Source organism: Equus caballus, chromosome 10 (assembly GCF_041296265.1).
Source record: "Equus caballus isolate H_3958 breed thoroughbred chromosome 10, TB-T2T, whole genome shotgun sequence".
Taxonomy (NCBI): domain Eukaryota; kingdom Metazoa; phylum Chordata; class Mammalia; order Perissodactyla; family Equidae; genus Equus; species Equus caballus.
In genome coordinates this window covers 62,711,072-62,737,829 of record NC_091693.1, presented here as the reverse complement: position 1 = coordinate 62,737,829, position 26,758 = coordinate 62,711,072, and the positions used below count along the sequence as shown (strand labels likewise).

At 36.0% G+C, this 26,758-nt stretch overlaps 1 protein-coding gene across 5 annotated transcripts in view; it reads right to left on the bottom strand.

Moving 5' to 3' along the window:
- Window positions 1-26,758, bottom strand: part of LIN28B (lin-28 homolog B) — a 151,247-nt gene that overhangs the window by 116,544 nt on the left and 7,945 nt on the right. The window contains exons 1-3 of one of the 5 annotated variants that reach the window (XM_023650862.2): window positions 22,513-22,866; window positions 13,582-13,630; window positions 5,799-5,986 (exon numbers count right to left, since the gene is read on the bottom strand). In XM_023650862.2, the coding sequence (XP_023506630.2) occupies window positions 5,799-5,986; window positions 13,582-13,615 (222 nt within the window). In that variant the 5' untranslated portion in view covers window positions 13,616-13,630; window positions 22,513-22,866. Of the gene's footprint in view, window positions 1-5,798; window positions 5,987-13,581; window positions 13,631-21,626; window positions 22,051-22,512; window positions 22,867-26,758 lie in introns of those variants that run through there. The other 4 variants (XM_070223620.1, XM_070223619.1, XM_023650860.2 and 1 more) reach the window with 4 other exon arrangements.

Sequence of the window (26,758 nt, the reverse complement as noted above, 5' to 3'; positions counted from 1 at the left end):
GATATTAAAAGATGTTATAATCAAATTATTTTAGAGAGGAATACAAATCATTGAAGTGTCTTCTGGACTGTATATGTTAACGTCATAAGCCACAGTAACCATATATTGAACAAGCTGATCTTCCTGTTACTTACAAAATTCAGTGAGAAATATCTCAAGGTACAAGAATTGACAATAATAAAGTAACTTATTTCATATTTAGTTCCAAATCAAGTGCATAGAATATCACATTTAAAGTAATACATTTCCAGTTTAATTACTCAGAAATATCCTCACTTTATTTGTTTAGGTTATTCTTGGTTTAGAAATAAAAATACAGTACACCATATTCTTAACTAGCAACTTTTAAGTTAACCACAGTACCGAAAGAACTGCTCAGTTAAGATATGCAAAACTATCTGCAATATTTACATAATTTCTGAACAGAAAGAATTCAAACAAATTCAAATAGTAAGGGTTCCTTGCTGCTCAAAAGCAACAAAATTTACAACTGAAGACACTTTTTAATCTACCATGTTTAGTGCAGGTAACAAAAGAAGTTGCTGAATTCTTATGAAACCCAAGAACTCCAAGATGAGTTAAAGACATTATGCTGAATACTTTCAAGTGGTTTGTCACTTACATGCTTGTTTTAAAAACAGTTCTTTGATTTATTGCCTTGTTTGTTGTGAGTGGTTTTTAAAAAAGAAGAATCAAAAATAAAGAAGAAAATATTTGAATTATACCAACAATCTTTAAAAGAAGGAGGAAAGACTATGTCCTAAATATGTACCCAATTCACATTTCATATTTAAATTGAACGAGAAGCTCTCTTTAGAAGTACACAAAAAAAGAGTCTTGAAACTGGACCAGCATTTGAAAATCAGAAGAAAAGTATCCAATATCTTTTAAGACAATTAAAGTCTGATTTTTGATTTTTAAATGCCTTTAAGTGGGACTTTATGATTAACCAGCTTTAAAGCATTTCATTTAGTACTCTTCTGAATTGGTCCACTGGGCAAATCATCTTGAAAATTTGGTAGCTTTGGAAAGATTTTTAAAATATTAAAATGCATAACTCACTAACGTTATATGATCACATTTTTAAATTTCCAAGATTTCTCTGTCTAATTTTTTTTGAAAATGACATTTTCAATAGACCCAATAATAATAATAATCACATCAATTCTGCATGTGAAAAATGTTTTCATGCTAAACTATGAGAAAAGTAAACGTGCCTAATAAATTGGTGATGAAATATTATGAAAAGCCCTTAAACATGAACGCATTGGAGTAAATTTATATCCATAAATTGTGTAATTAATTTTGAAAAAACTGAGACATGAACTCCATGCTACAGCAATTGAACTGTATATAATACTTAAAATTTTCAAATATTTAAATATTAGTCATCTCCAAATGTTTTCATATCCTTTACATTATTAATAAAATTGCTTTGAACTTATTTCAGTTACAATATTTATTCTTATTTCTTTTATTTCCATTACTTTTTGAGATGTTTTCCAAACAAAGTAATAAAAGGAACATAAAGTATATAAAATATTTTAATATGGACACTTGTATTCTCCATAAAGATGAAACTATAAATCAGAAATAAAGAGCATAAGAAGAACATATCAATACTTGAAAGGTAAATGAAGACTTCAAAACCAAATTATTAATAAATATTTGAGCTCACTTAGTAATGGTTGCAAAATTGCAGTAATTTTGAAAGTACTCTTTCCCTTTAGAAAAAAAATTCTTACATAAATTGTGAAGTAAATGAAATATATTTATGCTTAAAATCCTTTGTACCATATTTGATGGCAAAGAATTCCAAATATGTAACCCAAGTGAAGAAAATACTATTATGCAAATGAGCTGAATAAAGGGCAATAAGGAGAATGGATTCTATCCCCCCGCTGAACAAAATAAAGTTCAAATTGATCACTTTATCTTATTAGGTGAGATAATGACTTTGGAAACAAATGTCAAAAACTTATATGATAAACATCAACAGGTAGTTATTGGGTAACATTGCCTTTCTCCAAAAAAGATCTAATATTTAATTACCATGTGATTCATCTAAAGTACCACCAAATATTTAAGTCCTGTTAAAAGCTTACAATATTTCAAAAAGTTGCCAGAGATCTTTCCAGGCAATTTAAACATGTTATCCCACAAACTAACTGTGGATGAAAATTTTTTTAAGTTATTAATAACAATAAACTAGGGTAGGAGTATTAATTATCAGTACTTACAGAATAATTGTATTCTAATTGATGAGATCATCTTAGTAAGAACTTAGACTTACAAATCTGTATTAACCATGTATATGCCTTCTTCCATTGAGAAACAAATCTCTGTGTTTTATATTGGATTCCTAAGAAATTACTACAAATTTATCCTATATACAAACTAAATCATCATCAAAATTTTCAAATTTTAAATATTAAATATCTAAGGAACACCTTATCAAGAATATCAAGAACAGTGAGCTGACAACATTCACAGTATAATATTTAAACATTTTTGTTAAGTTTTTAAAAATAAAATATTATTGAACGCTATCAATGTTTCGGTATTAACGTGTCAGAATACATATAGTAATTAACAATCCATAAAAATATGGTTATTTAAATCACAAGTGAACATTAGGAAGTCAAAGGAAGCCTGTCATTTTAAACCACCAATGGTCCCACACCATCCTTAACGAGCAGAATCTCACTGCATTTATCAACGAGTCTAAAGAGAGGGAAAGCACACCACCTAAGGCAGGCGTTTATTTTGGAGGAGTTAGTGACATTACAGAAACTAGAACAAAGTCTGAATGTATTACTGCCAACAGATCTTAAATAGAACCATGTAACTATGTACAGCTCTATTTTAAAAACACACACACACATCTTCTCTTCATTTCATTGCAACTGAATTTTTTTTGATGCTCATTTCTTTGCAGTCAATATTTTTAAAACAGAAAAAAATATCCTGGGTACCTTGGCATGAATTTTTAAATATTATTTTAAAGAAACCAAAATTATTTATTTTTTTATTTCCCCAAATATATACTATTGAAAACGTGTTTCAGAATAATTTCAAAAAAATCAATGGCACATGTACTTCTGAACACTCAAAAAAAAAACCACTATTTCATATATTTAAAATAACAACTAGATATTAGTCCAGTTGAACATTTAAAATTCCTAGTTATCTACAATGCCTATTCTTTAATAACAAAATAGCATATAGACACAATGGGGAAAAAATCTAATTTACAATTATACACAAAACCTAGTATGCTTTCAAAATGCTCATACAGTAAAAATGGCAGCTAAAATAATAAAAATGTTGTAAAAGCTTTTACAAAATGGTCCTGAATTGCAACCTGATAGTGTTAAGTGATGCTCACATGATACCTGCACACATCATTCATGACCATCTAATTGTTACTTGTAGTTGCTTAGCTAAAATCCATAGGATTCTTCCCTTCTTCAAAACAATTATTCATATAATTTATATGCAATTTATATAGTCCCAATATAAGACAGAAACCCCTTTACCTAGGCATCAAAGTCAAGAAACAAAAAAATAAAGCAACTGATACCTAAGTGATTTTTCCCTGAAAAAGACTGAGACATACTTCAAAAAACAAATACATACTATAACTATCAAAAAAATCCCCTAAAATGTCACTTTCTAATTTTAAAGATTATCACTGCCCTGTTTTTTTACATCACAAAAATGCTAATATTTAAGTTTTATTGACTTTTTACATACTTCTTCCTAAGAATGTATCTTGACATAGTCTTCTCAACAATACAAACATATATATTTTCAGAAAATTTTTATCACATACATCATTTTAATGCTGTTCTTTTAGTAAATAGAAGATATGTAACAGAAGATTAAAGCAAGTCTAATATTAATTAATGTTTGTACTCTAGAAAGTGTTTGTTATCTATAAATAAACTTTTCCAGCAATACACTATTTCTTAATTCAGTGGACATAGGAATATTTATCTACATATAACCATTAAATAGCTTAAATTTAGATGTCTTGTGGTTCTAGAATTAATACTGGTTAACAAAATGTTTAATATTTGAATATATTAAAAGGTAAACATAGAAAACCAAATTATAACAAGGTGTGATCAGACAAAGAAGAAAAAGGCTATTTTTTTTCATTCATCTATAAAACAAATTTATGAGATCGTAAAGAACAATTTAACAACCTAAAGAAGGTTCAAAGGGGGGAAAGCCAGAGCCTGAGAGAAAATGGATTTGTCAATGATTTCAGTTGTTCTGTTTAGGGAGGAAAAAAGCAGAAAATGTGGCTTCATTTTGCAATATAAAGTAGGAGGCATAAAATCCAGTAGCCTGTCTGTGGACTTCTATTTACGTATTTAAACCTGTTTCAATTCACAGATTATGCTGATCCTTCCACGTGTAAACAGCCAATAATGATGGCCAGGCCTTTAGGAAAGGAAAACACACACCACACAGCAAGGTCAGGAAGCTACCAAGCACCACAGGACAACAGATCAAAACAGAATGGTTTCATGTGTTTCTACTGTTTATATACTTAATTGGAAGATGATATTCCTTAGGGGGGAAAGGAGGTTGTAAATATTACCAGGAACATACAACATGGTATCAAATAAAGTATATAATCTTCAGGCAAATATACTAAGTATTTCCTACACGTATCTGCGTCAGTCAACCTGCAGTAGTGATAGCCATTCACTCCATTCTTTTTAACTCAGATGTCAAACCAAAACAAACTTTAGTCTTAAATCCTTTTACTCTTACCTAAGAATTTATTACAGAGAATTTATATTTCTTTAACTTCTTTTGATGAAATAATCAAGTGTGCAAACTGTAAATATCTTTTTCACTACAAAGAGATTAAGCAATAGAGAGGAGTGAAAGGGGAAGAGGTATTAATATGCTTGTTTCTGGGTAAAATTTTGAAAATGAGAAGCAATGACATTATGTTCTGTATTTAAGCATCTTAAAAAATTACAACACAATATAAGCAATGGTGGAAATTTACCCCAAGTAGCAGAGTAACACATTTTAAACACACAAACTAGAGCCGCCTCTGGCCACATGTTTTTTTGAGTTCAGTCTCTTAAAGAGACAGTATCCTTGGACCTATGCCCTACAGGGGCATATTTCTAAAATGTTTGATTACCAAGCATCCTTTCTTGCATTTCTTCAAATCCATACTAGGCCAACAGTGTTCTTTTTTTTTTTTTTTACTGTGAAATCAAATTATTTTGATTTGAATCTACAAATGACTACCAGGCAGGCAGAGATGAAATAATAGGGGAAGCTACTGTGACTAGAGACGTCTAAAATAAGGGGACTTACAGAGTTCTTACAACAGCAAATTGGTGTTTTGTGGGTTTTTTTTTTTTTATCTTAAAATGATCACTGTTTCTTCATTCATCTTCCCACTCATTCACCAGGCTTATGGGACAGAGTACATTGTAACCGACAACACCGGAAGCTACACTACCGCAATTTCGCTGTGCGAAATTGCTGTCGAATGAAGAGCGGAACTTGCTAATAAAGTGACCCAGCACCCAAGCAGTGAAATTTCAAAGATTTCATTTGTTTAGGAAAAGATACCTGGAAAAAGATACCTAGGAACGGGCCCATACACGTACCCTGAAATCTGGATTAACTTGTGATTGTAAGGAAAATTTTGTCTTTCAATCTACCTAAGAACACACTATTCTAGGTCCATTGACAAAAGTGATCAGCTCCTCCACATGGAAAAAGGTGAAGAGGCGGAACAAAAAAGTTTGGCTTACTTGGTGTACAAATACATCGACTGGAATATCCAAGGGTCTTCCCTCTCGGCTTATCATGGAGATGAATCCAAATCCCATTCGCACATTGAACCACTTACAGTGGCCAGTTCCGTGCAAAACCTGGGATTCCTCCTCTGCCTGCTCCGCCAGCTTCCCGGGCTCTTCGCCACCACCTTTGCTTGCCCCGCCTGAGTAGAACAGGACAAAAAAAGTCAGTTAGTTCGTATTTCTATACTGTTCACTGAAAGAGAAAAAAACTCCTTGGGGGGGTGGGGGAGAGGAAATAGAAAAAAAACGCTACTAAACGGTGGATTCCTTCTTCTCTTCCACAGAAAATATTTAAAACATTAAAATATTAAAGGGTTAAAAGGGAAAGCGGGGGAGGGGGAAGCCACACTGTTCTATCGATCACAGTAACTTCCACGTTTCTGTACATACGTGTACTTTTTCACTTAACTCCGCTTTTCAGCCACATATTACAGTACAGCATGCGATACTTTACTTGCATATTGCTGATTTAACACTGATCCCATTTACAAAGAGAATTTTTCAGCGAAACTATTCTCTCCGGCGGGCACGAGGAGGAAAGAGAAACCGTGAAGATGGTTAGAACTAGTAATGCACATGCGGCAGCAGTGAATCCAGGGTTATTTGCAATGTACATTCCCCTCCCCCCCAATAACTTTCAATTAAAGTTGGGGTGGAATGGGGGAGGGGGCAGGTGTATAAAAGTTTTCTTGGGCTCACTAACTGAAACTGCGCTTAATCACACTCAAACAATTCAAACAATAGCCCCCTGAAAGCTTTTCAAGTTGTGAATCAGTGTGGGCGGTACAAAACATTTTTGGAGATCTATAACAATAGGTTGCAGAAAGCCCCATAGCGCGATGGGGGGTGGGGGGGATGCCCAGTATTGGGGTAAAAGGGGAAGGGGGGACGGGCAAAGAAGGGTGAGAGAGAGGGAGAAGGGAGAGAAAGGAAGAGAGAAAATCACAGTAAAACAATAGAAAAGAAAATTAACCTTCGGCCATGTTGCCCCACGGGCCCTCTGCTCCAAACTCGTGAGATGAAAACTTTCCCTTTGGAACGGAGTGATCTTCTGCATCAATCTAACATCTTGATTTTGTGCGATCACAAATTTAGCTCGCATGGTCTAATGTGCTTTCCCTCTTTTGATTTTTTTCTCTTCTCTCTCCAGTTTCTGGCCCCCTGAGCACACGTGACTTTGTCAATTACATGCTTTCTTGCTACTAATTTCACCTCGGATCCTTAAGGGGCTGGCGAGAGGAAGAGATAACCAATCGCCATTTCATCTATGCTGACATCAAAATAATTTATGAATGAACACGAAAAACTCAAACATGTTATCTTAAAGACAATTTGGGACGCTTCTTTACGATAAATCAGAATGCTGATTTTGTGCTTTTATTTAAACACAATGGAAGGTCCTTGTGAATCGTCGATTTAGAAAAACGGCACAGTCATATATGTGCACACGCGTGCCTTACACACAAGCCTGTCTAAGTAATCTCATTTAGGGGGAAAAAGCCGTTTAAATAAAGCAACTGAGTTTTCGATTTTTTTCCCCTAAGAATTCAGCTGCTCGATAACAGTAACCCTACTTAGGACGCACATTTCACATTTAATTCAATTCTTAAAGAGAAAAATATATAATTTACCAAAGATCTAATTAAACCTAATTACATCTCCATGAAACTTCAGATAATGGTAACATACACCTACAATAAGACAAAAGCACACAATTACCTGATGGTGCCCTGAAATTTTTTTTAATTTAAAATAAAATCCTACCGGAAAATCGCTATCACCTTCATGCAGTCAAATTGTGTTTGGGTTTATCACTTCGGAACATTTTGGAGGGGGCTGGTAAGGAATTGTACTTCACAGGTTTCTCCGCCATCTCTTTCCGGGGGAGGAGATGTGATTAATGACTTCCTAAATAACAGCCCAGTTTTCCAGCCTAACATGGAGTGAACCTCAATCAGTGGCGATTGTTCCCCAAGAGCAAGACGACGCAGGGCAGGGAGGGGGAGGGGAGCGCCAGGCAGGGGAGGTGAAGAGGAGCCGCCAGCACAGGCGGCTGCAGAGCCAGAGAAAGAGGTGGGGGAGAAAAAAGCGGGCGCGGGCGGGGGGAGGGGCGAGGAAAGAGGGGCAAGTGGGAGAAGAAAGGTAAATTCGTCTCGTGTAGACTGGACCCTGACCTTTCAAAAGTCCACTACCAGTGGACAGAAGGCTTGAATGAACGAAAATTTAATAACAGATTCGGTTCCCAGCGTCCCTTCCCTGGGCCGCCCCCAGTTTCAAAATGCTTACCCTTTACCTTTCAAATTGGTTCGAACGATTTGTTGATTACTAGATGCTGACGCCAATATTACCGCCCTCATCGACTACAATAAATATTATAGATCAACTGGAAATGCTTTATTTCCTTGAACATGTAAAATATCACCCGTTTTCGAAACATTAAAACGCACCACCACTGTTTCCCCCACCCCACCCCCTATTTTCTTAAACAAGCAGTTTACGGAGAAACTACAGATACCACTTCCCTTCGGCAAAGCCACGGAGTCGACCCTCCCCCACCATGCCCGCAATCCCCCTCCCCGTCTCTCAAACATGTCCACACTCCTAACTCTGTTTCACTCTAACACTGTTTCACACAAGCTAAAATGTAGAGATTCTGAATCTAAAAGCTTTGGAAACCCACATAATGCACCTAATTACACCTCCTCACCATATTAAACAACTAAATATAAATCTATACTAATTGGTTCAGATCTGAAAAGGATGTATTTAAATATATGTTATTTTCAGCTGTTCCTGGAAAAAGGCGTCAGTCAAGACTGATGAATTTGTAAAGATTTTTGCTCCGTTTATTTCTTTTGTTGTTTCTCAGAAATGGGGCAAAGCTTTTCCATTTTATTTACTTTGGGGGAAATAACCATGTGCCAGCTGGTAGGGAGGGAAAAAAGTGTAAAACTCCAAATGCTTTTGCAAGAGTAACAAAAGCTCCAAGCTCTCAAAAAAATTATTGGTAACATAACATTCACTGGGCATTATTTTAATAGTAGAATCGACTGACTACACTGACCTATAATGAAGGAACTTTAATGAAGGCGTTCCAGGTTAAACATTTCACAGAATATGAAATAGAAAAACTAATTTAAAATAAGTTATGTTTTTTCATATTTTAAATGAATTACTTTTAAAAATCAACATCTAGTAACAGAGAAAGATAATCTGAAAAAGTATTATAAATTGAGGGGAAGTGCTATTTATGTAAAAGTAATTAACATAAAATTCACAGGCCAGTATAGTTTTGTCACTGACATATATTTATGGTAAATATTTTATCTGTAAGTTTGTTTTTAATTAGAAAATAGCTTAATCATAAAATCAGAAACAATATATAGGTGGATTCTGAATTCTTGTTGGTTGCTAAATTTGTTGAAATTCAAACCTATCAGTATACACTTGAAAAGTGTGAAATACCATAACTGAACCACATTGTATGGGATGGTTATGAGATTCACAGTCTTGCCTGATTGGGGGCCTCCAGTATTAGTGGAATTAAGGTAGGGTTCACTGGACTGGTCACTGGTGTCAGAGGTTATCGACTCATTCATTTCCTGAGAGGGACATCAGCCTTTCAAGTTGTGTAGAAGGCTTTTTCCAACTGGGAACTCTGAGAAATCCTCTAACATTCATTCACAAAGAATTTAAGGCAAATGCATTAACATACCTGGGGGGTAGGGGAGAGAAAGGAAGAGGAAAGGATAGAGGGAGTAGGAGGGAATGAAATTGGAAGGGAGAGAAGTGAAGAAAGGAGACAGAAAAGACCACTCACCATTTCAGGGATATGGCACTGTCTTCTAAATAGATTCGTCTTTTCTGCACCCCCCCCCCCCGCCCCCAATCTTCTGAGCCTAAGATCCTTTTATAAAACTGACCATAATCTCTTTAAGCTCACAGAGTGCTTCTTTCACATAAAATGGTCCTATGAATCTCCTAGAATGCTTTCCAATTTGTCACCTTCCTGAAGTCTTCTGGTTTTAATTTTTTTCTCATTTCCTACTTGTTTTTGGTGCCTGAAAGACCTGTGCTTGACTCAAAACGCATGTTTTGTACTTGTGAAAGCCAAATGTTTTAGTAGCTTGATTTATCATAGTTCTTTCAAAATGTCTTTAAAATGAGTTCAAGTAGCCACAAAGACTCGTCAACGCACTGGGGGGAGGGGGATGAAGGAAATAACCTATCATACGCCCGTTGGTTATCGCAATCTAAGGTTTCTCCATTTAAAAAACGAAGTACACATTTTCTCAGTTGTTTTTTTTTCTTTAATTCCAACAGTATAATGCAAAGACCCGAAAGAGGGGCCGGAGCCCACCGTCGTTGTTGCAACTACAAGCAATGAGTGACTTCTATGAAAGCAGAAACAATGCTTCGGTTCTTCTTAAACTCGGAGGAGGGGCCGTGGCCCCGCACCGGCGGCTCCACCCGCGCCCTCCTCCCGCAGCCGGGCCGGGCTGCAGCCCCCGCGGTCTCCGCCGCCCGTCCCTTCCGCGCGGCCCGCGCCGGGGCGCCGAGACCCCCAGGCCCGCGGAGCTGCCCTTTCCCTCCACCTCCCGCCCCGCCACTTCCTCTCCCCTTTCCCTCCAGGCACCTTTCCCTTTATTCGGCACATCACCACCTCCACGCTGGAAAGTCGAGCCGTTCCAAAGAAGGCTGATGATTTCTTACTAATTAAGGGACTTCTCCATTTGTCATTTCGTCCCCAAGAACACCAAACAAAAGAAACCCTTGCCTTCACCACTCTGAAGGCAACATTTGGCACAATCTACTACTTTTACTACATTTCCTGACATATATCATTTATAATTTGATCCCTTTATCTGCGAGATGTCAGAGCCCCCGCAATCAAAGAAAAGTGAAGTCAAGCTGGGGAGGGCCAGGAGAACCCGAGAAAATGACCATCACCTCCCCCACCCCCCCCACCAGGCCATGCCTAAAATGGAGCTGTCTTCAGACAGACCCTGGCGCCGTCCTTTCGGGAAGCCACGAAAACGTCGCCGTGCGCCTTTGGAGGATCAGGAAAAGCCGTCGGCTGGGAACGGGGTGGAGGGGCGGCGGGGGGCGACTTTAGGGACCCCGCTCTCCGGCCGCGGCACGAGGTCTCCCGCCTAGAAGCTGCGGACCCGCACGTCGGGCAAACTGCCCCTGATCCCTCCACCGCGTTCCAGTAAACTACTTGACTGGCAAATAACTTTCTTGAAATTCTTACAATACGGAGTCAAATGAAAGGAGTCCTCGGCTGGGCGCGTTGGTCTTAAAGTAGAGGCACTTCAGAATATGGAGGCATTTTGTTTTTGTTTCCACAAAGCAAAATTCCGTTCTCATTTAATTTCCTTATCTGGACGCAAAATGCTTTGGCTTAACACAATTGTTCCAATTTCAGAAGTTTTACACAGCTGTAAAAAGCTCTTAAAGTTTTTCCTTATATATCAACACATTTCCATAGTATAATTAAATAAAATTATGGAAATACAGAAACCGATCAGCATAAATTTTAAGTTTTCCAGACAAATCACTTTCATTTATTTCAAAAAAACAAGCATTTGCAATTGTTTCCTTCTTTTTGGTCAGTTTTGTTTTGGCAAAGTATTTAGAGCAACAGAATTAATTCAGAAAGGGGCATTACCTTAAGCCCACCATTTTGTAGAAAGTTTCTTTTTAAAAAACTGGAATAGCAAAACATCCTATTCTGTTAACATACTTCTCCCCCAATGAAAAGGAAAAATAAAAATTTTATTACTCTTCTCAAATATTTTCTGAACTGTGCTCAACAAATACTTTCTTAAATGATTTTAATTAGAACAGTAATAGTTTAGAAAAATCATTTAGCAAGCATCACATTACTTTGCCCAGAATAGCACAAAAGGAAATTTCATGTTTTATTTGAAAAATGAGTCCGTTTTTCACCTGTACTACTTGACCATGTATGCTTCATAATTTAAAGATCTTTTTGCAGTAACTATTCTGAGTCTGTAGAAATGACACTAAATAATGTAAACATACAATTCTTTCCCCCCTCCCAAAGCAACGAATGAAAGTTTATTCTTTAAAACTTAATTTTATCAAAAGAAAATATCAACTGAAATAAGAGTGTGGTCTGTTTCCCAGGTATTTCTTTTAATATTTTCCCTTTGGGTTTATCTGGGAGAAGGGGACAGGTAGACGGAAAGTGAGAAAGCAAAGACCAGTGCAGGAGTAAAAGAGGAGACAAGTGAGAAGAAATCTTCAGGCTTTAAAGATGCCTCTGTGGGAAGCAAACATGTGGAGAAAAGGCATCCAGCTAGAAACTGGAGGCCAGAGTTCTAGTCCCATTTAATGACCTAGTGACTCTGGGCTAATCATTAAGTGTCTGTGGGCCTCAGTTTCCTCATCTGCAAAGTGAGTGAGGAGACTGGACCAGTTGATGTTTAAGTCTTTCAGTTTAAACATAATCACTGGAAATAACTTTTCTTTTGGTGAAAGTGGAACCTCTCCCCAGCCAACCCTTTTTTAATCACAAGGAAACACAGACATGAAACTTTATTGCAGTCACTTAACACATTGGTGTTAACATTATTTCCCAACAGAAAAGAAAAAAGTCTCTGCACTGCCTCCAACTTGCACCTAGAGAAAAACCACAATCAATCGTAAGGGGAAACTAGATGGTAGATTAAAATATTGTAGCAACTTTTCAGAATCTTCTTGTTCATGACACCCATTAGAGCATCCTCTCTATGTCAAAGGATTCATTCTAGGAAAAAGTAAAGTGTTTGTCAAATGGCAATGCCTATCAGTGGCTTCCTCATTAAACTTTCTGATCCCTACTTTCCTCATTATCTATAATCCTATATTTAAGTTTAATAACAGAACATCTTTTTACTTGTACTTATTAATGCTCATAAATTTTGTCATTTCACAGCTCTTAAGTGTATTTTCAAAGTAGTACTAGTCAAGAGTAGAGCCAAGACATTAAATTCATCAGAGATGATAATATATTATCATCAAATAAAATTGTTACTGAAAAAAACAGTGTGGTAAATTTTCAGTTAATTTCAGTAACATAAGAAAATATTTATATATCAAAAGTCAGCTTTTACAGTACACCTAAATAAATGAAAGGATATATATTTTTAAAAGTCTAGGTTTAAAATGTTAAAAGTTCAAATGATTCATTTTTGCAGTATAATGAGAAACAAACTTGATACATGTTCATGAAAAGCAAAATAAATAGAGCTTCCCTAGGTCAGGGAAATTCCCTAATTCCCTGAAAAGTGTCTAACATATTGTGCTATTTATGCTATGGTAAGTTATTTGAAAACAGCACCAAGTCTCTATTCTTAAATTCATTCAACAAATATTTGTGAGTGTGTATGTGCTATGGGAGTTACAAAAATGAACAAACCACAAATACTTTTCACTCAGCTCCATAAGTATTTAAATATCTATTCTCCATCTTCCCTGAGTTATGGAAAAAGGAATCACAAAATCCAATACTGCTAAAATCAGGAGGAAAAGGAGTTAATTAGAAAATCTCATCCATGCAGTTCTGGTCAGAGTATCAGTATACAGATGAAGTGGCCTGGAGTACAGTAGAATTGTTACCCATTCTGCCAAAATGGAGAATTCCTGAGGGCAGACAAGTTTTCTCATATGCCTCCAGTGATCTTTTTAAAACATGAAATAAAATATTTAATTTAAAAAAAAGACTAACCTGGGGCTGATGAAACCTGGTTGAATGACCTCATCGTCTTCTGAAGAACCTAAAATCAGAGAGCTCAAGTCAGTACTACATTAATTGCCTATTTAATTGCCTCTTCTTCAGCTTAATGGCTCATTAGAAAGCAATAAAATGCCTAGGTTTTGACTCTGTGAAGTGACCTGTAAACTTTTGTTTACAATTTAAGACTCACCTAGCAAAATTAGATAACCAATTGGCATCAATTTGTCTTTCATTCCTATTAAAGGACATTGGTTTAAAAAACATTTTAAACAAGACCATTAAGATGTAGTCAAAGAACCTGATTTCACAAACAATGCAGTTTTAAAATTTTTTAATATTTAATTTTACACTGTAACTCAACAATTCCATTTTCTTTTTTTTTTTTTACCATAGTTAAAAAATCAACCTAACCTACAATATTGTGTTTCTTGATGAACTTATTTAACTGTTCTCTTCATATATATTTTAGAAACTAAATCATGAGAATCTAATTGTGGTACTATACCACTGATTATGGGTCTCCCTATTACATTCAAATACTTTTTGAGAAAAAATTACTTTAATGGTAATACATTTTAATCATTAAGATTATTTAATTAAAGGTATCTAATATGCATTAACCTAGATTTTAAAAAGCAAAAACAGTTCTTCTTTAAAAAATATGAGTAAGTACAGTTGTTTCTGATATATCCGCTGGTAGATGTCACAACACAGTAAAACTTGCAATAAAGAGGTCACCCAGTAATGAAGTATAGTGATTGGAAGAGAAACTCCTGATGGCCACTGAATTATCATTTTTATCCTCGGGTCAGAGTTATTAAGGTCTGGAAAACAGATTGGTTTGTACATGCATCCACTCACCTGCTACCACCCAGGGTTGTCTTTCTTCCCTTAACTAAGTTTTACACACTATATCTACTATACCAACTCATGAAAAAAGAAACCATTATGTGTAATTTCCTTAAGCTGCATTCTAATTTTCTTTTCAAAATGAAATGGAAGCTTTTCCAAGTACAGAGTTCTACTGAATGTTGACCCAAGATTCTTCTTACAAAGGATGACAATCCCACTGAGTAAGAGTTGAAAAGAATAGAGTAAGCATGTGAACAAAAGACACATGAACCTCTGGACATGAAATCCTGAAGTTATCCTGTGTTTATAACCAAGACAAAAGATAATGACAGACCCTAACATTAACAAAATGCACTATCAAAACTTATTGAAACACAGCTTTCCTTTACATTGAGACAATCTTGTTTTATTTTGCACATTTGGTTTATGTGAGGGTGTATTTAAATAGTATACATAAACTTCAGCAAAACACTAGCCCAACCTTTTCTATTCTAATAGCCCATAGGCCATGTTTAATCTTCTCCGCTTATATTGACAGAAAATTTCAAAGCAACATATTCTAAAGATGTGTAAAAACAATTGATGGGTTTTGTAAAAAAAAGAAAAAAAAACCTTTTTAAGTAATTAAGATGATATAAATGGTAGACTTATAAAGTAAAAATCAAATGGTGTAAAAAACTTAGCTAAATACCACTACTTAATTTAAGAGCTCTAACTATGAGCTTTCTGCGTTTAGAGAAAGCCAGTCAATTCAAATGATGAAGATATTCAGATTTTTCACTATCCAAACTTACATATGTTTTTTGGTTATTGACAGTCTTAAATCATCATCCCTTTCAAAGGAAAATAAAGATGGAATTATTTCACAGACATTACTATATTTTACTGATGTTAAGTAATGATTTAAAATTTTTCAAAAACAAAAGAGGTGGTAAAGAAAACAGAATTAAGTTTTTAAAAATCCATTCACCCAATGTTTACAGAACAACTATGATGGGAATTAGACAGGTAAATATTATATAAAATATTTACAATAGTAAATGTTCATATTCTTAGTATAGGTGACTATTTTTTTAAATGAAATAACAAAGAATTAAAATAATTCTTTAAATGCATGACTACTCCAAAAACAGCTTTTGTAATTTTATACACATGTATTTTTATTTAATACTATAATTTTCGGTAAATATTAGAAAGTAAAAATCTCTAACTCTGGTATCCTAGAATACATTTCTCTGCTGCTTCACTAGAATAATCCCTGTTCATCATTTAAATTTCCACTTAGATCTCTTTTTGTTGTTGTTCCATACTGAGTACAATGCCTCTACCATGTAATACTGTACTGTAATTGAATGTCATACTGTAATAGCCCAGGAATATGTTCTCTCTCCCAGCTTGATGCCATGCTCTATGGTAGGAGGGATTGTGTATATTTAGCTAATCATTGTAATCCTTGCATTCTTTACCGTTCAATACATATTTTTTTAGTGAATCAAAGACTTCATAAATTTCTGAACCTGGGCTGACTATCTCTAGGATGCCTTTCATGAATTAAATGGACTTGTATACAAAATTTTCTTAAAAACTATCTTTCCATAAAAAGAGCACGTGATAGGCAATTAATTACTTGACAATTGAAAATACAAAATATGTACACATAAAGTAATTTCAGTAACTTTGAAAAATATATAGACTTACTGTTACAAAACTGCCTAACTTTACTGTTCATCACAAATACACTCAGATTTCATATTCCCTCCTATTATAATATACAATTCTTCTTAAGTACTTTACATATTGTTAATCCACTGTTGTAACCATTCAACGTAAAGGAAAATGATTATCTCTTCATTATACCCTGTAATTTATTAGGAAATTGCCAAGCTGTTAAGCCCAGAGAATTGAGTAGTAATAAAAATAAAATAAAGTACTACTACATAACATGTTACTCAGAACTTTATTTCAATTCAATTTACACGCTTTTACTTCTAATATTAATAAAATGCAAAAGTTAATTTAAGTTGGCAAAAAATGATTTAGCAACCAAGAGTATTCACCATAATAAAAGGAAAATTATTTCATTACTTATTCTCATCACTACAATTTCTCAACATTTAAAAGAATATTTAAGATAATTTTGTTTTTCTTATTATCAGTATTTTCTAAAATAACGTAAGTATAAAGTACATTATATTTTACTAAATAAAACATTCACATTATGGTTTATGACAAAAATTACAGTCTATTTACAGTACGTCTCAACTATCATTGAACTAAATACATTCTTTGGAAAGCAAAGGAGGCAACAATGTGACTTTCCTTTCTTTGAATAGTTGAGGGAAAAGTTCCTAAATGACTCCACTTAACATCACAGAGCAAACATACTACACAAACACCAGAGTAAAACCTAAAGCACAATACTTATTTACATTGGCTATAACTTAAATATAACATATATACATACATATGAAATAAAATATTAGATCTGGAAATTCAATACTGAAGTGAATGTGTGTGCTTTATGAAAATGTTTTCTCATACTGTCTTCTATAGGAATGTTTAATATGTATTAAAACCCTTCACTGTAATTATTTTTTTGCAAATTAGACAATAGACTAAATTCAAATGCTGCCTAAGCAAAATCAGGATAAATTATTTTGTAATTTAACTGAACTTCCTACTGTAATCTTAGATAAAACTGAAAATGTTGTACCCTCAATTATATATAGGTACAGAAAATTTAAAGAAAAAAATCTACTTAAAACCAAAGTACGACAAAAAATTTCGTGTGACTTTATACAGTTGAAAAAACGTAGGTATTGCAGTGTCAAAATAGAAAACTTCACATTTGCTGAAATATTTTGAACATTATCTGAGAAAATGAAAAAAATTATATTACTTTAGAAACAACATTTCAAGATTGATATTTTCATATTTATGAAGTAAATCATAATACACTATTATTTTTACTACTTATAATACATATGTAAACACTTAACCTCAAATTAGAGGCCAATATTTATAACACTGCTGAATCAGAGATGAATTAACTTTCTCAACCATTTTACAAATCGAAATTTTATTGGTTTTACGTAAGATATGGGCAGCTCTAGCATTCTCTTCAGATACTGTAGGAAAAAATAGTTTATTCTAGAACATAAAAAATTTCAATGGATAATAATTTAAGTCAACTGGCATATTGTCAAGATTGTTTAAGGCATTGACTATGGCACAAATGTCAGTTGGTAAACAGAATTCTTTAACTTCAATGTGAAGTTTAACACAACTGAGTCACAGTAGAGTTGGTTTTGCTAATGCAAATGGTTTGTCTTTTCCACCATATAAAACAACAATTTTATATAATAAAGCTCATAGCTGAGTCACTGTTGAGATAACACTGAATAAAAAAACAAACAATAGTTTTTAGATTAAAAAGTGTCAAAAGAATGGCAAAATTCCTCTCTTAAAGAAGTTAATCACATATATGTTGAAGGTCCATCATAACTTTAAGATACAAGCTTTAAAGTAGCTTCTTGATAGGATAAATAAAATTGATTCTAAGTAAACTCAAACATTCCTACTTAAGATTCTAACAAGAAAATTTTATTTGATACATTTTAAGTTTTAACATACAACATATTTAATAGTTAAAAATTTATATCACAAGAGATTAACAACTAAATGAGAACTTTTAATGCATCTGAAATAGTTTCAATAAACATTTTAATATAATAAAGATCAAGAGATGTTTTAGAGGCTGCTCACCTTTACATCACTGTCAGTGATGATCTAAAGGTATAATAAATGTAATATTAAATTAAAATAATAGGATTTTAACTAGCAGAGGAGATTATACTAAGAGACTAATGCAAAAAGATAAAACATAATTTACAGATTTTTCCTAAAATTTTAAATCTACAAAAACAGTAAAGTCTGTTTTTAACCTATACAGTCTTCATTATTCTAGTTGAAATGTTTCTGTAGAATTTGAAAAAAATGTTACATGTGGGAATTTTTTGACATATATAACATTAGCATTTCAGGTCTTGCATTCCCGAATAAGAAATACTGACTTGAAAATATCTAGAAAATTTAAAACATGTTTTTCCACCATTAGAACTGGTCATTCAACACTAAGTCCTTTTTTCTATATAATTAAGCTTTTGTTCAGCCATGAAAAAACTAGAAACTGATTGCTTGAAAATGAGCTGCATGCCCTTTGTCCTGGTTTGTCACCTTTGACCCTTAATTTGATGATCCTGCATATCAACCCATTCTATTTTTAGGAAAATAATGTGAAAGTTCTATGCCTAAAATAGCACATTTTACTGAAATATTAAACGTATTACAACATTCCCTTTCAGGTAATTTCTACAATGGTTTCATACCAGTGTTCATTTCACAATGTAGAACACAATAATATTTTAAGCAGTGACAGCCTGGTGTTTGTCCTGCTTCAAACAATAGAAAATTTCTCCAAAGTGCTAAGTCAAGATCATTATAATCTCACAATCTATATTTTTCTCTACATTTAGAAAATTGCATACATTATTGTTTTTAAGTAGAATTTACTTCATGAGTGATTTCTAATTTTATTAATTTTGATAATCACATGTTTTGACGTTGGTTTCGATGGTGCTAGAATATAAACCTGAATCAAAAATTACAAACATCAAGTTCATACTCAACCTTACAATGATGTCAACTAAAATTGCACAGTTTTTGAGAGAACTCATTGGTTGCTTAAATTGGTTTTAAAATCTTGTCTTCATCAGCAAGCAGCAGCTTTCAAAGAAAGAGAAAGACTAGCACTGATCCCATTGATTTCACTGACATTATTCAAAATCAGTGTTATACAGTAAATTAATATACTTAAGGGATAAAATTTCTTTTTACAATTTCTGGTTGATTTCAATACAGCTGAGTAAAAAGAATACATGAAAAAGCATATGTGAAATATATGTATATATTTCCTACAATGATTATGTTACTTGAACCTTTACACAATTTCTGTGTACAGTTTTCAGTCCGACTTAGCAGTGACCAATATGGCTGTCTTGGTTCAGCACTATGGTCAGCGACTTCAGAGAGAGTCATTGTGTCGGAGAAATCCAACACAGTATACATGTACATACTGGGCAAGTTTCTTAAACCGCTATGATTCTATATTTCATATATTCCTATATATGTTCATATAAATCAATCAAGTGTCTTAATGTAAAGAGTTTTCATTGTTCTGTTTGGCAAGCTAGAAATTTTTTTCCTTGTCGTTCATTAAAAACAGTACATATTTGTAAAGAAAATACAGTCCCTTTAAAAGGCAAGAAAATCAGGCAAAGGTTCTAAACCATTTAAATATAAAAACTTTGGGCATTTATGGATGATAGAATTTTATAAGAAAATAAGATTCTACTAAAAATTACCACATAAAACAACTCTTTAGCTGACCAAAAATTTATAATGTCCCTTTCATAATCAATAGCTTTAATTACTTCTAAATTGATTCATCTCTGAATCTCCACTTTCCTTTTTTCTCAATCATTTCAACTATGGATTAAGAGAAATGTTTACAGATCATTTCTTGACCTGAGCTTTCTAATACAGTCCCCAATTTTGGTAGTTATGAATAGCCCTTCAACAATTTTAGAGAGACTTCCGTCCTAGACCTGAAGACTGTTATGCAAATGTTCTATTTAATAACCTATCTTTCCCTTAATCATGGTTTTTAAATTATAATAGCAGCGTGTTACAAATACCAAAGAAAGTTACATGATCAGATACCAAACATTATCAAACTATCAGACAGGTAAGATCTGTTTAATCTTCTCTTTCTTCAGGGTAAACAGGAAAAGAAAACCCTTAAATCCACTATATTTACTAAAATTCTGGTGGTTTTTTGAAATTTACATGTGCAACACATTTTAAAATAAATCACTCTGAAAACTAACTTTGAGCATTACCATATTAAAATTCAATCTGCTCCACTTACAAAGAAGTATAGTTAGCTGTATTTCCCCCATAACAGATTTTTTATTTAAATCCTGATTAATTTCACAACAAATTTTTCATTGTTTCTGAAAGAAGTTTGGCACAGACATATAAGACGACACTCTACGATTTGACAAGGATTAATGAGAATTGATCCTTGAATCATTTGGTTCCAGAGCTATTAATTGAAAAGCACCTATAAACAGTTCTAATAACCAATATGCATTACAAGTTGATTCAGACCCTTAAATTCTTATGACATTTTACTATCAAGCAACGATTAGCTGATCCTATATGTAAAATTGAAAAGTCAAATAAAGCATTTCATTCATTTGTAGCATCTTCCCCTCCCCACCAAGTACTAGAAAGAGGCCTGTGCCTGTTTAATTTCTAAAACTCTTTAGGAAATTGAGGCACACTGGACTGTCCTATTTTATACATTCACAGATAAAGAATTTGGAAAGCAAGAAGTGTCCCCCAAATGGACAAGGGTCTAATTATTAATCGAAATGGAATACTGACTATTACATGTTATGTTAATTTGTAGCATGACTCTTCTATCAATTCTGTACAAATCCATAGCAGGAAAAAAAACATGGCGTAAATTTCATAACAATCAAATTTATATTTTGAAAATCACATAAAACTGGCATAAATTGCCAAGAATTCAATTTTAAATTTTAAAGTTTCCCTGAAATCTTTTATAAATTAAATTGTGATCTCTTATAACTTATTAGTGGACTTAAAATTTCGCTTTACCAACAGACGCATTTTAAAGAGTCTTTGCATTACCACCTAACTAAATATGGTAATAATCTGCACAAAAAATGAAACATGAGGATTTCTTTTGATTAGAGTAAAAATCACTTTAAGTCATACTTTGCCAACAACGTTGTAAAACGTGTTAAATTCATTCTAATACTAGTTGTCATGTGTAATTTTAACTTCCACAATATTTGTGACCAAGAAACAAAAACTACAATAAAACACGAGCATAATTTATTTTTCCCTTGCATTAACAATTGTAAATATAAAAATCGCCCTGGAGAATTTAGTTCTATGCACAGTAATACCTGGCAACCTTAAAAACCTATGGACGAAAACAAATCCACAGATAGGAACTCAAAGAAACACAGGAACCTAAGATTTCAGTCTGTGTTACATGAAACAATTCAAAATGGCGGACTATTACTTACATTTAAGAAATTTCCGCAATGAGGACACTAAATACATACTGTAAGATGTTACTCGAAAACACTCAGTATTTACCAACGTGCAATTAAAAAAAAAAGTTTTTGGAGTACAAATCCTCGGAATGCACCCGCATCCAGGGTTCCAGTCAGTAGTCAGTTAATGCTCCTGCGAACGCATCGTTTCCTCTTTGGTTCTGTTCTTTTCAAAAGCAACCGAAAGCCAAGTGCGTTTTTCTCCGATCTCCTCAAATCCTTAATTTTAATTCATGAATTTACATCACCGACACCGAAGCAAACAGGATCCCCGACGCCTGCCGGCTACAAAGCAGCTCCGTTGGCGGAGTGCGCGAAGGGCAGGAGCGGACGCCCCCTGGCGGCGCGGCCCGGCGTGTCCAAGGCGCCCGCACCCGCCGCGCGGACCGGTCCCCGGGCCCCCAGCCCGCGCCGCAACGTCGCGCCCCGAGTCGCTCGTGCCCGCTCCCGGCCAGTGCCTGCCGCCCCCAGCCCGCTCCAGCTGCCGGGCGGGGCCCGCAGCGCCCGCACCGAGCGCCGAGCCAGCGGCGCGGAGCGGGGAAAGAAAGGTGTGAACCCGGAAGTACATCGCGCGCCCGCATCTCCGCGGTAACACGGGGGCAATAAATCAGGCCGGCGAGGGAAGGACCGGGCTCCGGCTCCCGCACGGCAACTTGCTGCGAGACCTGTCACTTCCCCACCGCGCCCCGTCCTCCCCCGTCCCTGGCGCGCGCGCCGCCTCCTTTCTTCCTGCTCCCCGGCACCGAGCTCCCCTCGACGTTGCTCACGTGCCGGCCCCGGGGCCGCGAGCGGCGTCCGCAGCGCGCGCACACCCGGCCCCACTCGCGCCCGGCCGGCCGCGGGGCGCGCCGCTTACCTCCGGGGCCTCATGGTCGCGTCGCCAGCCCGGGGTTGAGCGGGGAGAGGGTGTGAGTACGCGGGTGGCGTTCAGTCCGGGGGGACGGGCCGGAGGAAGGGGCCTGGCGTCTGTCACTTCCTGAGGGAGCGCGGCGGCCGGAGAACCGGGCTGCGCGGCGCGCGGCGGGGCCGGGAGGGTCAGCACATTTGGAGCCGGCGAGGGGACGCGGCGCGGAGGGGCTGGGGAGCGAGGGCGGCGCTCGGCTGCCGGCCGCCGAATCCGCTGTCGCCGCCGCTCCGCCGCCGCAGCCCGGCGGGTGGCGGGGCACGGGGAGGAGGGGGCCGGGCCGGGGGGGCCGCGGGGCGCGGCGGCGGCACCGGGCGGCTCGACTCGAGCCCTGCGTCAGGCGGCGGCACGCGCACACCTGCCCGCCGCCGCTCCCGGCCGCGTCATTGGCTGCCCGCTCCGAGCGCGCGAGATTGAACTTTCCATTCATTCTCGGGCCGGCCGGGCGCGCACGCGGCGCCGGAGCTTGCCCCGCGGGCGCCCGGGGACGCGCGCCGCCTCTCCCGCCCCGAAGGCGCGTCCCTGCGCGGTGTGGGCGCGCGCACGGTGCCTGCCGCCGGCTGATCTCGTGGAGCCTGCGAGTGTCCGGGCCTGAGACTCAGCTCCGGCCGCGCGCGGCGCCGGGTCCTGGGCTGCTCGGGGAGGGGGGGCGAGCGAAAGTGGAAGAACGTCCCAAATCGTCTCCTCAGCCCTCCTTAGCTGACAGACGCTCTGCAGGTACCAAGAGATAGTGAATTCCTATCTGTGCAACCCAAAGTAATCAGTGGTTATGAATCTCAGAAACCAGGGAGCTTCCTAGATAGTGTCGGAAGTTTGGGGAAGCTGTTGTCAGCTGTGTTCTACATTCTGCTTTCCTCAAGGATAAAATCCTCAACCACAAATTGAACACGTACCTTAATGATCTCACAAAATGCCGAAAGATTGTGGCCAAAAGTACTGTGATATGTGTTTATCACATATCACAAAATTATCTAACTTAAATATATCTAAATATATTTATATATTTAATTATATTTAAATTATTATAAATTAAATATATTTAATTATATATAATTATGTAAATATAAATATATAAACCTAAAAATATCTAATTATTTATCACAAAATACTAACCATGGTATTTTGGTATGTCATCTCAAAATGTCACTGCCTTCTCTCATATTATTTTCTTCCCAATAACTTCCTTCTTTCTTGTCACTCAAGCTTTCTCTTTATACTCTCAAAAGCAAATAGTCCTGGTCAACCTTGGCCTGTCCAGCTACAAAAGTGAACATAGCCTTGTGATCTGTGATCTGGTCTGATCAAATACAGGCTATTTGGTAGAACTGATTAAAAGGATTAAATATTTCAGCAACCTAAACCCAGATGTGTTCAAAAATAAACATATGTATGTGGATATAAAAACAAAAGTGGAAAACTTTGAACATGATTAATAAAGGCAAGTTAGTTGGATAACCTATGAGTAAAAGGCAAATCTCTAAACCACTGCTGTGTGGTGATGACTATATTCTTCAGTCCACTTCCTGGATTAGGATTAGGAAAGCAGTCCATCTGTCAGGGATACCCACCATCTAGAAAAAACACTTCTGGCCTGAGGGTGAGATAAGTGCAGACAAACTGATCAGAAGCAAAATCCCACTGTGACCCCCCCTAAGAATTTTCCAGATTGGCTACCTTTGGCAAGTTCTCTAGATGACTGCCCAACTTTCCATTAAGCCTGTGTAGAATGTGACTGACTTTAAGGGTGCTTTTTCATTGGCAAGTACGTGAAGTATTTTTGAAGTATTTTTGACATTTATCATGGAGTAGTACAGAAGATTCTTTTAGATACAATTCTTAGTTATAACCATTGTATCAATCAATTGCAATTGATTTGTTATAATGTTACATACTTTACATTATGATTCCAAGTATAATTTAGTGGAAAAGGATGCAGACATTGATCACTAGAAATGAAAAACAGAGCAATTAATTATATATCACCATCTGAAATATAATATGCTTTGACTTAAAAGCATTATAGTAATTTTTTATTTATGAGTGGAGCTTACAAATGATGCACTTACAAAATGAACATTTTTTTTCAATAACTATGTCTTGTAGGTGCCTTAGAAGACTTTAGGTATATTTATGTATACCTGTTTAAAGTCCTGAGAAGAATTGTAAACAGAAAATAAAAATGAAAACTTAACCTAGAGTTGGTATTCTAAACAATCAAGAGGTCATCTTTCTTTTTGATTTCAAAGCAGTTATCATCATGGCATCGTGCTGCTGTCATAAAAATAAAAAATGAGACATTATAATACTTAATGTATTATTTCATATCAGGTGCTAGGAATGAGAGAAAATGAACTTTCATAGGCTAAGAACTTAACTAAAGAATATCTTAGCATGATTAGAAATGGTTGAAAAGCCTCAAGAGAAAGTTAAAGGCAAATGGATTTGTCATTTGTGTATGGCTCTTGACAATTTCTTTCTGAAAGCGAATATTTCTACGTGGAGCCATGGTGATAATTTGCTTTTCTCTTAAAATTATATCTGATGGTTACTCCATGAGAGAACAGGCTCTGATTCTTAATATCTCCAATGCTGACAACAGTGCCTGGCACTTAGTGGGTGTGAAAGAAATGTTGTTTTTAAATTAGTGCATGAGAGTGCACCTTGATTACATTTTCAAGCAAATAATTAACAAGACATTTAGAAAATATAGGATGTAGGGGCCAGCCCCGTGGCTGAGTAGTTAAGTTCGCTCGCTCCCCTTGGTGGCCCAGGGTTCAGATCCTGGATTCAGACCTAGCACTGCTCGTCAAGCCGTGCTGAGGCAGCATCCCACATGCCGCAACTAGAAGGACCCACAACTAAAAAAAAAAAAAAATATATATATATATATATATATATATATATATATACACAACTATGTACTGGGGGGCTTTGGGGAGAAGAAGGAAAAATGAGATCTTTAAAATATATATATATATATATATATATATATATATATATATATATAGGATGCAGTGTGTTATATCTTACTCCCCTTTTTTTATGACTGGAGTATATGAAAGTAAATCCCAGAAATCATATCATCATATTTATGAATTACAAGTATTTAGTGTTATACTATTGAAAAACCAGGTTCTTTGCATATTTATTCTTCTGCTCTAAAATAATTTTTAAAATAGAGTTTAAGAATAAGGAAAGGATAGTATTGTATTTGTTTGCTAGACTCCTCTCTAATGACTCATCTTCACTTGATCATCTGCAAAGACCCTATTTCCAAATAAGGTCACACTCACAGGTAGTGGGGGTTAGGACTGCAACGTCTTTTGAAGAGGGCACAAGTCAACCCATATCTGTCATTGTTAGAACTAGATGATTTTGCTTCTTCACTGAAAAATAAGCATCTTTCTGCAGAGAACTGACTAGATCCACATAGGGGTTTTTCTCCCACGTATTATAGTAAAAGAAATAACTCCTGTCACAAATGTTTGTTTTAGACTTCTGTATGCCTATCACAAATATAACTTATCTTATTTTCAAAATTAAAAGTTTATAAAGCAGCAGTACACTCTTTGACATCAGTTTCAAAAGAATCTTTTCGGACACTGTAACTCCTCAGTTGAGGGAAACAATAGAAAGAATAAACAAATGGGACTTCATCAGACTAAAGAGCTTCTTCAAGGCAAGGGAAAACAGGATTGAAACAAAAAAACAGCTCACTAATTGGGAAAAAATATTTACAAGCCACTTATCCGACAAAGGGTTAATCTCCATAATATACAAAGAACTCACACTGCTTAACAACAAAAAAACAAACAACCCGATCAAAAAATGGGCAGAGGACATGAACAGACATTTCTCAAAAGAAGATATGAATATGGCCAATAGACACATGAAAAGATGTTCATCATCGCTAATCATCAGGGAAATGCAAATCAAAACTACACTAAGATATCACCTTACACCCGTTAGATTGGCAAAAACATCCAAAACCAAGAGTGACAAATGTTGGAGAGGTTGTGGAGAAAGAGGAACCCTCATACACTGTTGGTGGGAATGCAAACTGGTACAGCCACTATGGAAAACAGTATGGAGATTTCTCAAAAAGTTAAAAATAGAAATACCCTATGACCCAGCCATCCCATTACTGGGTATCTATCCTAAGAACCTGATATCAGAAATCTCAAGAGTCCGTTGCACC